This window comes from Perognathus longimembris, chromosome 16, assembly GCF_023159225.1.
Source record: "Perognathus longimembris pacificus isolate PPM17 chromosome 16, ASM2315922v1, whole genome shotgun sequence".
Classification (NCBI taxonomy): domain Eukaryota; kingdom Metazoa; phylum Chordata; class Mammalia; order Rodentia; family Heteromyidae; genus Perognathus; species Perognathus longimembris.
The window spans coordinates 15170197-15184421 of record NC_063176.1 but is presented as its reverse complement, the minus strand read 5'-3'; the positions used below and the strand labels follow the sequence as shown (position 1 = coordinate 15184421).

The following is a 14225-nucleotide window of genomic DNA, read 5'->3' as shown; positions in this document are numbered from 1 at the left end:
CCTTCCTTTCCTTTCCAGCTTTGCTGTCTCGGTCACTAAAAGTGTTCCCTCCGAGGTCACTTAGTTCTTTAACTGTTACCACTGAATTTGATCGTAGCAGTCCTTAAAACTCCCCATGTTGTAAAATTCAATCTTTTACAAACATTTCAAGGAATGGATAAAGAAGATAGCAGGTAAAAACCTTTCGTTTTGAACAAATGTTATTATAGTGTTTTAAACGAAGGTAATCTATAAAACTAGGTGGGTAGATTATACCCAAATGAAATAAATATACCTGTGCCTACAATAAACTTCTCTTTACAGAACAATAGTTTAGCCTAACAAGTTGACAGAATGTAAGAATTCTTGTTAAACACTTTAATTTCCTTTCTTATGATATTTTATGGGTACAAAGAAAGCACATCAAAAGCAAAGAAGAGAATGTATTTGTAAGGTGGCAGAAAGGCTGGGTCATTGGAGTTGACCTTGCCAGACAGTGCCTCCCCTGAGCTTTGCAAGTCAGCAGCGCTTGACTGAAGGCATTTTCCAACCCGAGGACTAGCTGAGGACTAGCTTGTGGAGACCAAGGTTAGGTTAGGAGCAGATCAATTAGTAAGTTCACAGAAGGGCGACAGCCACAGTATCTGAATAGGGAATTCACCTAAAAACTTGGCACATGCCTGCAAGGCATAAAGAAAACTTTAGAAGGTAGAAACTGAATGAGCTGGTAAGCAGAGAATCCAGCTGCTGTCCCTTGTCTGGGAGAAAGTGATGAAATTTCAAATGTAGCCATAATATTTGCTTTCTAGAAAACTCATTCACTGACACATATTGCAATCTAGAATCTTAACAGTTTATCATTCATAATATCCAGTATTAAAAGTCACTAAATAAGTGAAAAGAAAATAGACTGAAAATCAGGGCACATACTCATGGAAAACAATACCAAAGAACAGCCAACAGGAACCAGTTCAGGGATGACCCAAGTGTACAGTTAGCAAACAAGGCTGGTACGGTGTGGCAGGGGAGAGGGTCAACATAAATATGTTCAAGCACTGTTAGGAAAACATGCTTGTGATGGCTGAAGAAACAGGGTTCACATAAGAAATAGAGACATTTCAAAAGGACAGTATAAGGAGTAAAGAGCTGAAGGTTAGGCACCCTGAGGCAAAAGGCTCGATCAAAACCTACATGGGGAGTCCCCAAAAAGGTGAACTTCAGGAAAACTCAGCACAGTCGGGAAGACTTCATAATGAGCACTGTGGAAATTAAACATTTTTATGAATAGGAGTGACAAGCAATAAGGTAATAGTTCTATATTATGGGCTATGTTACAAAGCTCATTTCAGATTTCTGCCTTTCATACCTTGAGGATGTGAATGTGGTCTCAAGACCACCTAGCAACATAGAAACTCTTCAATGGTAGAATATAGCTTCTTGGGTCCTCAAAAATCGAAGCCTTTCTAGAAGACCTTTATTTGGAGATAAGGTATAGGTCCCCAATTCTTTTCAGGTGTAATTAGTTAAGATGAAGACACTTTGGGTTGGGGAAAACCCTAAATGACAGTGTCCTTCATTAAAGGATGAGGGCGACAAATGCATAATCGAGGCAGGGAGGCCGGTGGATGGAAGCCCAGGAAGGAGGGATGGGGAGGGATGGGGAGGGACGCCTCTCAGGCCTTTAGGAGCATAGCTCTGGCTTGGTTGAGGACTGCATCTCAGACTCTAGCTTTCCGACTAAGGCAATAATTTCTCCACATTACCCAGTCTGTGACAATTTGTCATAGCAACTACACGTAATTCATTTACTATTCCATTATCCAGACATTTATATTGAATGAAAATAATACTTGGGTTCTTCTCTTGGTCTTTAAAAGCAAATTAAGCAGCAGCAATGAACACATCACAGGTATATGTCTAGCAAATTATCCAGCTGCAGACAAAGATTTAAATCAGTAGTCTTGACAGACTTCCTAACGCTGTAGGTCTGAGTTGGGATACATCCCAGAGCCTCTCAGAGAGCAAGGAGTGCTCTCGCGTGCTCTCGCCCCTGTGGCTTTGCACCACTTCCACAGGAGCAGACTTCACAAAACACTGCAGATAAGAGACAGAAAGAAGGCTAGCCAGGTCACTTCCTTTCCTCTGACCTTCCAAGCAGATTATGGAGGAATCAATTTCTCCCCAAACTTTTCCCTGATAAAATGTGAAGGGGAAGTTCGCTTCCCATGTAAAGAGACTGACAAATGTTCCCCCTTAATAACAATGCAGAGTAAATTCCTTGATAGAAAGCTGGAGCATCATGTTTAATCTCATATGGGTGTACACCTCAAACAACAGGACTGTGGACATCCAATATGCATCTGTCCAATGAGCCAAATTAATTGAATAAAATGACACCAACCATATTTTCCTAAGCATTCAAAGATTTAAAAAAATTCAAAGATATGTATGCAAATGTATGTTAATATTTAAAATAGGAAGCATTATGCAAATTCAAAAGAAAATTTTTGTAACATTTGACTTTCTATGAAACTAGATACATCTTATAATCTCTAGCATGTTATACCTTTATTGGAAATGGCTCATTCTTTCTTTTTTTTTTTTTTTTTCTTGGCCAGTCCTGGGCTTTGGACTCAGGGCCCGAGCACTGTCCCTGGCTTCTTCCCGCTCAAGGCTAGCACTCCGCCACTTGAGCCACAGCGCCGCTTCTGGCCATTTTCTGTATATGTGGTGCTGGGGAATCGAACCTAGGGCCTCGTGTATCCGAGGCAGGCACTCTTGCCACTAGGCTATATCCCCAGCCCCTGGCTCATTCTTTCTTAGTGATACATAAAATAACACATCTTACTGTGGCTGGACTACTAGACCCAATGGAATATAGTATACTAAAAAAAGAAAGAAATTTAGTTATCTCCCTAACTACAAAAAAAAACCACACATAATACACCTGTACACAGACACAAATTTGTTCTTTCTCCCAATAAAGACAGAGAGCCAGGTGCTGGTGGATCACATCTCTAATCCTAGCTACTGGCTACTCCGGAGGCTGAAATCTGAGGATTGATGCTCAAGGCCAGCCCAAGCAGGGAAGTCTTAGACTCTGTTTCCAACTAAGCACTAAAATAGAATAACACACCAAAAATAAAAACAATCAGACAAAAATAAATGGAAGTAGATCTGTGGTTCAAGTGGTAGAGTGCAAACCATGAACAGAGAAAAAAAAAAAAAAAACCCTCAGGGACAGCACCCAGGTAATGAGTTCAAGCCCCAAGATCAGCACAAAGAGAGGGGGAAAGGTGGGGAAAGAGACAGAGAGAGAGAGAGAGAAAGAAAGAAAGAGAAAGAGAGACAGAGACAGAGAGAGAAAAAGAGAAAGAAGACAGAGAGTGTGTGTGTGTGTTCAAAGGTTAGATTTTAGGAACACAATTCAACAGTAGTGCCAACCTCTAGGTCAAGGATTTCAGAAGATGCCGTTTGCTCCACTTCTGATCTTCTGCCATTCAGCCATGGATGAGAAGAAGGCTCAGGATCTAAGTGTCCATGTGGGGCAGTTTCTTTATCATCTTCTAGTCTATCATTTTCCTCTGCATGGCTACTTTTCTTGAACATGCTCCTTGGGAGAGGTGAAGGCTTGAAGTAGTCTTCTGTTTCAAAGCCACTACTATTTTCTGCAAAGAAACAAAATATTTTACCAAAAAACGTTCAGGGTTTCAACTACCCCCACCAGGTGACAACGTAACTGTGCAGTGCCCTTTCTATCCATAGGCCAGCTCCAATGAACCCCAAACCCTCAGCAAGGCAGTGACCTGTCCATAGGACAGCTCCAACGAACCCCAAGCCCTCTCAATAAGCCAGTGCCGGTCCATAGGATAGCTTCAACGAAGCTCAAACCCCTCTCAACAAGCCTCAGAGATAATCTCCTAGATTTAAAAGCTGCTGTCACCGTGGAAATAACTAGTATATTTTAGTTTCATAAGAATTTAGCATTTCAACTGTATAAATTTTGAATACTCAAACTTTAAAGCATAAAACATAACCCCATTTCTATACAAGACCTTGTACATAAATACTCCTCTCATAGTCATTCAGAAACAACAGCTGTAAAATGATTTTACAGGTTAGGGTGGGAGATGATTCTAAACAAAATCACATGACAAATTAAGTACTATACATGTGTAAAGATGATGCTACCGGCTCCACAGATAGTAATCCTACCTCTAACTGGAGGAAGGAAAGCAGAAGTAAATGAGTAATAAGTTGTCAATCTTCAAATCTATAAAACCTCCCTAGCAGTTATTGAAAGCTTACACTTGGGAGAGGAGATGGAGGTCAGTGTGAGATCATGTGATTAGTTTGCATGCAGAAGGCTCTTGGGTCAGCTCAAAGGATCAGAGAAACTAACAACAAAACCAAGAAGCTAATGGTAATATGGTCTACCTCTCAAAACACTGAGGGAACTGTTGTTCATTTATTACTTTTTTCCCACAATTTTACCTGTAACACATAGTTGTTTTTCCACTCTTCTACAAATGTATTCTTCTATTTCACAACTACACTAATATCACCTACCTCCTTTTTACTTACAAATAGCTTACAATGGCTATTAAAGGGTTCCACTACCATGTCAAACTGGTACTATTATACATATCTTCTTGCCAGGTTTAGCTATGTCTAAGCTCTGGCCAATGTTCTAAAATCTAGAGGTCATTTGAGATTTCCTTCTACTACTCCCTGCATCCAAAGAACAATTGTACAGAATCTTTCTTCGTAGAGCTTTCATCAGCCCCACTATTAGCTCTTTATGGACTCTTTCCTAGACCCTGCCGCAGCCAGTCACATCTGTGAAAGGAAAGCCAATCATTTCTCTCCATCAGAGTCTCCAAGGGCTCCCCAGCTGCAGTCCTACACACTGAGAACGCAATGACTTTTGAACAACATTGAAAGCACCCACAACCTTGTCATCGGCCACCCAGTGCTGCCCTGTCTTGCCCTGCACTTGGGAAGCTGTGTTCCTAGGAGGCAGGGCTAACAGCTGTTTTGCAGACAAGCCAAAACCCTCTGCTTACCGTAACTTTATCCAAGCTGATCCCTTTGTCTAGTTTGCTTCTAATTTCTCCTCCTATCAAAGACACACATTTGTTTGCAGCCTCAGCTTAAGCAGAATAGTGAATAATGCCTGAAAGGTATTGAGCCCATTTTGTAAACTGTAATAACAATACTTACCATGACATCTTTCCTGTAAAATATGCTTAGGTGCACAATGCATTATGAACTATATGACCAATGTTGTATGGAGGAATTCTACAATTTATTATCTACAATATATTATTCTTGCCTAACTAAAATTTCATATATAGTGAATAGCAATTTTCAATTACATAACTCTTTTCCCCTTTCCAGCCCTTGGCAATCATCTCCTATTTGAAGCAAGGCTTTGACACTATTAGTTCTAAAATCTTACAAAGATCATTTCATCACCACTTACGTCGGAGGTTTTCTTACTGGTCAAATGGGTTGGTTTTGGCACTTAAGTGAGATGACATATAAAATAATAGCACTATATGTGGTACATGCTAAGTGCTCAGTGAAAATTAACACTGGTGATAAACCACCCTGTTTTTGTCCTTTTTGTGTTATGTCAATCATTTTCATTCCCTGAGTTTTTCCTTGACTCCATCTATGATTATATATAATAAATCAGCGCTACCCCAGCTACAAAGTTCCAGATTTTAGTTATTCTAGTAATAAGATTAAACTAGCATATCCTGCAAAAAAAATGTTTTCTACAGTCATCCATGTGACAGTTGTTAAAGGAAAAGTCTAGTTACTGCACTTTTTGTAAAAGATGACTAAGAATAGAAAACAGTATGTGTGCGTGTGCACGCGCACACACAAACTTTTGACTTCTCTAGTTGGGTTTCCAAGGCCTGATGCAAGCTAGGTGAGTGCTTTACAACTGAGCCAACTCTTAAAGAATTAGCTACAATTTAACAATATTTCTCACTAAAAAGTTAACTTCTGGGGCTGGGGATATAGCCTAGTGGCAAGAGTGCCTGCCTCGGATACATGAGGCCCTAGGTTCGATTCCCCAGCACCACATATACAGAAAACGGCCAGAAGCGGCGCTGTGGCTCAAGTGGCAGAGTGCTAGCCTTGAGCTGGAAGAAGCCAGGGACAGTGCTCAGGCCCTGAGTCCAAGGCCCACGACTGGCCAAAAAAAAAAAAAAAAAAAAAAAAGTTAACTTCTATTATTATAGAGAAGGCTGGGTCATCAATCACATTCCATCTTTGAGGAATGAATCATTAATATATTAAAATATACATTTAGGTACTTAATGGATTCTATACGCAAAACACGATAGTAAGACTAGCTTCAAAGAACCTAGTAATGACTTCAGTTTATTTCATAGCAAAATTCTACTTCCAGAAATACTGTCAAATCTTAAGACAAAACGCATTGTGTTAAAATCAAATGTGTAAGATTATAGATTATTTAAATCATTTTTTACTGTCAAGATTATGTATGGGGGGTGTTATATACTTAAGGTAGTGAATACATTTACAGTTCTTATCATACTTGTTACCCCTCCCTCATTTTTTCTCCTGCCCCCCCTTGCTTTCATCATTTTTTTAACTTTCCCAATGACGAACATCGCCATTGTAGTCTACAACGCTTATTAACTCTATGAATATTAACAATAACACAATTTCTTCAAGTCAGGTGAAATGTACATTCCTTTCCTTTTGCTTAGTGCAATTTGTTCCCTCTTTTTCTCTCATTCCTCCCCCCTACACCCCCCCCACCTGCCCTTGAGTTGTTTAGTTTGCTCTCATCAATGTCCACTGCAGCTTTGGGGCCTCCTCTACTGTATTTTTTTTTCCACCCACTTTGCACTCATTCTGTGCTCTCATCCCAGCTTCCCTCAGATGTGCACGTGTATACACCATACATGAGGTAAAGAATACAGGGCCCTCTAAATACTATAAGACTAAGAAGAGGTCCTTTGCTTCCTTATCTTTGGAGTTCTTTTCCATCTGGATATTATTTTAGGTACATATGAATTAGTGTTTGGGTTTTACTTTTTCACGCCTTTCTCTCCAGACTGACCTTTTTTGGTTTCCCTGTGAATTGCTATCTTGGGTCCTATTTTCATTGTCGTGTCTCTTTGTTATTTAATTCTAACACCCGCAGCAGGAAGACCATGTGTGGTTTGTCTCTCTGTTCTTGGCTTGCCTTGCTCAACATGATTAAATCATTATTTTTATGTTACTTATACTGAAAATAACATTGTACATACTAAGTACAGCATTTAGAATCCTGCTGCCACCTTGTGCTGGACATATAGTATTTCCTTATTCTTGTTACTTATACTGAAAGTAACATTGTACATACTAAGTACAGCATTTAGAATCCTGCTGCCACCTTGTGCTCGACATATAGTATTTCCTTATTCTTGATAATCCATGACAACTTTTATTTTTTATTCATTTAGTTAGTTTTGAGTAAAAACAACTGCATTTAATGATTATTCTATTACACGGAGTAGGGAAGAACAGAGGGTGAGAGTCTCTCCAAGGTTTCTAAACTATCAAAACTGACTAACCTTTGATACACAATCAATACCAGGGCAAAGGGAAAGTAAATTATGAAAATGTAAATTTCAGTCATGCAAATAACCTCTTATTTATATGTTTCAGATGCCTCTACACTGGCAAGTTGAATACATCTGGTTCCTGGTTCATTTCATTTTGAAATGAAATCATTTCTGGAATTGCCCACTTGAGGTTACTATTATGATTCACAGAAAAAGTACTTCATGCTTGATGATTAACCCTATCTGTTCACATTTTTAAAATTACTCTATACACATAACTTAGTGAAACAACCCCTTTCTTGGACCAATATTTAAGAAAGAAATTTATTTACAAATAATGGAAAGTAAAATATTTATAAAGCTGGACAAAAGACAACATAACGGATCTTTAACTAGAGAATATAAGTCTCAAGCTTGGATAAAGCTAGCTGGGTGTGTGTGCCTGGGTCAAGAGTCATGGGGTCTAGGCAGGAGTTAATCATCAATAGTCCATGAGTGAAAATCATTTTCTAGTTATAGGCACAAGAAAATTACAGATGAGAGCTTTATAGACCAATGTGATCTGCAAAATCTCAACTATTTCTTTGAAGAAAATGTTTACTGATTCTTTGTACCTCAACTTGGTCTACTGTTTCAAATGGGTGAACAGGGATACATGTCTAAGTTTTTTGTTTGTTTTGCTATTATCTCTGACAATCTGGTATTGTTAATCAATTGCCTTCCTTTGATTTGAATATTCTCAATGGTAAAAATTTCTGTCTTAGAAGGCCACATTATTTTTGGCCTCCTTATTTTAATTTTTGCATAAATGAACACCTATTGATAGATACTTATCTCTATTTTTCCCCTTAGAATGATATACTGTAAAAACATATAAAAGCACATTAAATAAGTGGACTGCTAATTTAAAAACTACAACTATAAAGCTTCAGGTATACACTCCCACCGACTTCTGATCACTTTTTTCTTCTTATGCTCATGTTGTCATAATAGCCAAGTTCAGTTATGTCCCTTCCTTACTGTCGATTCTACTCATTGAACTGGAAGGTTCCTATTTGCATTTTTGCAGTGTTTTATCTCAAAGCAATCTTGTAGAACAGGAAGACCAGATGATATCCTTTTCCTCCTAATGAGAATGAAGCTTAATCTATTTGCTATAGACACACAACACCTATCTGGTGGCTTTGCCCCAGTGTCTTGGACTATCTAGTGTTCTTTGTTAAGCTTCTATTTTCTTCTCTCATCTCAAAATTAATGAAATTGTGCGAGTGTGGTAGGAAAGGGTAGATCCTCAAAACATGTTTGAAATAAATTTTTGTCTGATGTTACCAATGATATCTAACATGCAACATCCAATATTTACAAGTACTGTCTTTACTGAAGATATTAAAAGTTAACCTTCATAAATATCACATAACTTCCTTTCTTACAAAACAAATTAGAAGACACTAAGCTCCTTAACATTCCATTCCCAGCCCTGTGGCTTTCCCAGGGCCTTCCACGCAGTGGTTCCTCCCTGCTCCTCAGAAGTAGTAAAATGGGGGTGTGGGGGGGGAAATGCTACAACATGAGATCAAACTAGCAACCTCCCTTCCCAGGCTAGATTTTAGTGGATTTTCCCAAGCAACAGAAAATCAAAGTGAAGTCTATATTTATGCATGCATGGATGTATTTATTTATTTAAGGCAGGATCACACTACATAGCCCAGGCTGACCTTGAACTTACTAAGTAAACCAGAGTAGGTCTGAACTCAAGATCTTCCTGCGATTGCCTCCCAAGTGCTAGGATTACCAGTGTGCCTGCTCTATCAGGGAGGTTCTGTATTCTTAAGTGGAGAATAGAAACTTTAATAAGGAACAAGACTAACAACAAAACTTCTATCTTCAAAGATATAAATGCCAATAAAATGCTCTGGCAAAAATGCATAGTGTGATAGTCCATGGTTTTTTTGTTGTTACTTCTTTTGCTTTGGTTTGGTTTTTCAGTGCTGGGGATAGAAGCAAGGGCCACGCTAAGCTAGTACTCGACCACTCAGTCATACTTCAAAGTCTTGGAAATGATTGTTTTAATAATTTAACTGATATAGAAGGGGTTAGAATGGATGCTAAGGCAAAACTCAACCTTACTGGCTAAGGTACTTCAGGAGTTTTCATTCATGGGTGACTGGTGCATCGCTCGCTTTCTACCAAGCACCAACAGAGATTCAGCTGGACATCAGAAACAGAAATTTTTCTTTATGGTTCTATTATCTTATGTCTACAAAAGTGAAAAGTTAAATTGACTTTTCTGCCATATATATGTACTAGCTACCATGTAAGGGTATTGTGTTAACTAATAGAAACAATAGTAATCTAACAACTTACCTGAAGATGTACTTTTGATTGGAAGATTCCTGGGTTTAGGTTTCATTTTAATTTTCTGTTTTTCAACATCTTCATCTTTATTTTGAGATTTGGGTGAGGAGTTCACAACCTGATTTTCAGAACATTCAAGAGTCATTTCTTCATTGTTCGTGATGACAAATTCTGGCTCATCTTTCGTTACGTTACTATCAGATTTCTTAGTTTTCAAAAAAGATGGTCTTGGAGAATTATTTTCATCATCTGATAAATGAAAGTCATTCATTTTTTTCTGAACTGAATTTTCATCTACTGAGGTATCAGAAAACTCACCTAAGGAAACTGAAAAAAAGGGAGGAAAATACTTTCAACCATATATATATATATATATATATATTTTTTTTTTTTTTTTTTTTTTTTTTGGCCAGTCCTGGGGCTTGGACTCAGGGCCTGAGCACTGTCCCTGGCTTCTTTTTGCTCAAGGCCAGCACTCTGCCACTTGAGCCACAGTGCCACTTCTGGCCATTTTCTGTATATGTGGTGCTGGGGAATTGAATACAATTGTATACAAGGCAAGCACTCTTGCCACTAGGTTATATCCCCAGCCCTCAACAGTATATTTTAACCTTTTAAGGTAATATTTTAAAAAGGTATAATTATTTAAAAACTAGAAATAAATTTACAAGCATAAATAGGTACAATTTTCTTTTGCAGCTCTTGAAATCAGCTAATCTAGGCAGAATTTACTAGCCTGTATGAAATAAAATTTTCAATTTCATCCATCTTTTGAAGCATTTCTCGAGTGCCCACAGGGCACCCAGCACTGAACTTGGTTTGGGAAATGCTTGATGAAAATTCTTCCTGACATTTAAATTCTGTTTAGAAGTAAAATCTTTCCTTGAGAATAATATCATCACAGAATGATGTGGATAGATAATGTGGGAAAGATGGAGAACGACGACAGGGTGACACTGAACCTTGTATTCATGAACTGAGATGCGGAACTGAAATTCCTTTGTACAACCACATAAAGATTAAAAAATACTTATGAGTAGAAGAATTTAATCAGCTCTTTTCCCCATACCATTTAGGAAGTAAAATGCCATCTGTCCCTAAACACTACATGGTATAAATAGAATGCTCATAAAGAATGCTAAATTAATGAGAAAGCAGTGATTTAACATTTTCTCTGAAATATTCTGAAAGAGAGTTCAAACATATACTCAGTCCTGGGGACCAGTTACCAAGTAGCTGTACTGTAGCCATTTTGTTGTTGTTAAACTGGATCTTTCTCCTCCAATGAAGCTTACTTACAGCTATCATTTTCCTGCAGATCCGGCATCAGCTAATTTAGGTTTCCAAACACTCATTCAGAAACAACCGGAGAAAATTATAAAACTTCAAAATTAAGAATGGCTTTCTAACTCTAATTCCAAAGCTGGAACTCAAACTAGTGAAGTCATAAGTATGATTTTAATGCAAGTGTGGGAGGAGTGGAGAAAATTAACTAAGGAAGTATAAATAAAGCCGAACAATCTTGGACTTTTCCCTCCTCACACGTACCAATCTCATCACTGTCAAAGTCATCCGAATATTCAGAACTCCTCTGTCTGGCGGAGCGAGCTGTTATTGCTCTTATTAGCTCATCCTGAAATGAGATCATGAAAGTGAATCCCTATTCAGACATGGTTGTCTCTTAGTTAGAATTAATTCTTTAATCTAGTAATACCTGATTCACACCTGTTTCCAAGCGAAAGTTTCATTAATCTAACAAACACTCACTCGAGCTCACTTTCTGCCATGTACTCGTCATCAGACACAATCTATCATTCAAACAAGAGTCCTCCCTCAAGGAGCACACAGTTAAGCTGGAGAAGATGCAAACATCAAGTAAACTAAGTGCAAGTTATAATTTGGGCTAAAGAATACCATATCAGGGGACACAACTTAGTCATCTACCTACCTAGCTTCTTACCTATCTTTTTACATGCTGGGATAAAACCCACAGCCTGAGGCACATTAAACACATCTCCCAGTGAACTACACCTCAGTTCCAATTTGGTACTTTCTGAGCATATTGCAGAAATAGAATCAGTAAAGCAAATCTGGAGAGTCATTCAAAACTGTAGTAACCCAACAAAAAAAAAATCACAAATTATGTTATGACCAAAAAAACTTTTACATAAAAATAACATTTTAAATTTCCTTTTTAATTTGGTGAACACCAAATTAGTATTGTGGCTACTTTGATAGTCTGGTCACAAAGGATTTTAGCAATGCTGAAACCCAAATATGATGTCTCATCTATTACCACCTACAACAGAACTGAGGGTGTTCTCAATTACCAAGGACCATGCCTAAAATCACCAAGCACCACACTACTACTAATACTACTACTAATACACTACACTAATACTACTGTCTACATGGTAAAGTCACCCAAACAAAAATCCTTTGAAATAGTTTACCTGAAAAGATGTTCTTTTGGTAACTTTTGGACTTTTTGTATATGCCAAAGTTGTACTGAAAACTTCCTCAGACATAGTGTATCTTTTTTTTCTTTTGACTTATAAAATAGCTAATGAGCAACTGGAACAATTTGATCAATCTCTGATGATTGCTGAAATATACAAAAAAATCATTTTTGCACGTTTGAAAATGTTTACTATGATAGTGTAATTTAAAGAGAGTCAAATTATCTCATAAACTTTAAATGATATCTTCATCTAAAAAGGTAGAGTTTTTGTAATACCAAATTCTCACAAGAAGCCTGCTTTCAAAAAACAAACGAAAGAAAATGTTATCCTAAAAGTTTTGCAGCTATTTTTAAAATGAGCAATTGCAACAAATAAAAATATAATAAATGGAATAAATATATTGTATTTTTTAGTTCTTGTCAAAAAGCATAATATTTTCTAATTAAAAAAAACAACTCATGCCTTGAAAAAAAAAGCTGTGAAGAGGACTGCCACGTTAAAAGGGACAGAAGCACTAAACTTATCCACGCAAACAACTGCTTGCATAGAACTCCATTGCAGGCAAAAGCTAAATGTTCAAACCGCAAAGAGCGGTGTTTGTTGTTTGTTTGTTTTCAGGCCACCTGGTGCCTTCACAAAAGGTGCTCGGAGGGCTTCAGGATCCCGACTGCTCCGTACCGCAGCGCTGGTCCCCGCTCCCCCCCCACCCCCCACCGCTCCAGACCAGGCCCCTCCATCTCCCCCCAACCCCCGGTAGGGTCCGGCTCTCCCGCCCGGGTCCCGCGCAACCCCCGGGCTCTCCGGGCTCTCCAGCCCCATCCACCCCACCCCACCCCCGCCGCTCCAGCGCAGGGCCGAGCATCCTCCTCCACCTCCACCCCACCTCCACCGACTCCGCCCATTTCCCCCACCTCCACCACCCCCTCCCCGCCGCTCCAGACCGGCCCTCCAGCCCGAGCCCCGTGCATCACCCCCCCTCTCCCCACCACAGGCCATCCTTCCCGGGCCCCGCGCATCCGCCCCCCCTTCCCCCCCGCACCCCGCCACCGGCCCTCCTGCCGGGGCCCCGCGCATGCCTCCGGCTCTCCAGCCGCATCCACCCCCCGCCCCCCCACCGCTCCAGCCCCAGCCCTGCGCATCCGCCCCCCCCCCCGTCCCCCTCCAGCTCCACCGCCACTCTGCCCGGGCCCCGTGCGCCCGCCGCCGCTCCAGCCCAGGCCCCGTGCATCCGCCGCCCAACATCCCGGGCCAGGGGGCGCCCGCGCCCCGCCAGCACCTCGCCCGCACCCAGGCCCAGCACGCGCCCGGACGCGGCGCTCCAGCACCCTTCGGCGGCTCCCACGATCCGAGCATTCCGTACCCGCCCTCGCTACTCGAGCGACTGGCTCGCGGCGACCTCGAGAAGCAGGCGGCCGGCTGCGGGCAGGGGTGCCCCGCGGGCTGGGGCCTGGCTGCGTTCTGGAGCCCCGCCACGCCGTATGCCAGGGGGCGGGACTAAAGATGGAGGTGGCAGGCAGTTGCTAGGCAACAGCGTCCTGAGGAGGAAGTGACTTCCACACCGCCGAGTCTCTTGGGTACCCAACACCTCCCTTCGGCCCTGGGCGTTGCTAGGGCAACTGCGCAGAGTCAGGAAGTGACGTCAGCCTCCTGCGTGCTTCTCCTGTTGTCTAGGAGACGCGGCCCGCCCACACCCCGCCCAGGCCTTGAGAGCCTGCCAGGTGCTTATTGGTGGGGATTGCGTGAGCCAAATTGTCCGGTCCACGTCAGGGGATGCATTTCTGTGCATGGAAGGAGGGTGTCGATAGATGGTACAGAATAGGTCGGCAAGGACGCT

General features: G+C 40.7%; 1 protein-coding gene across 1 annotated transcript in view; it reads right to left on the bottom strand.

Annotated features, from left to right (window-relative positions):
• The window catches only part of Map9 (microtubule associated protein 9), a 29656-nt gene extending 15786 nt beyond the window's left edge, over positions 1-13870 (bottom strand). Inside the window, exons 1-5 of the mRNA XM_048364312.1 lie at positions 13752-13870; positions 12383-12534; positions 11478-11562; positions 9939-10256; positions 3424-3647 (exon numbers count right to left, since the gene is read on the bottom strand). Of these exons, the coding sequence (XP_048220269.1) occupies positions 3424-3647; positions 9939-10256; positions 11478-11562; positions 12383-12457 (702 nt within the window). The 5' untranslated portion in view covers positions 12458-12534; positions 13752-13870. The remainder of the gene's footprint in view (positions 1-3423; positions 3648-9938; positions 10257-11477; positions 11563-12382; positions 12535-13751) is intronic.
• Positions 13871-14225: the final 355 nt, after the last annotated feature.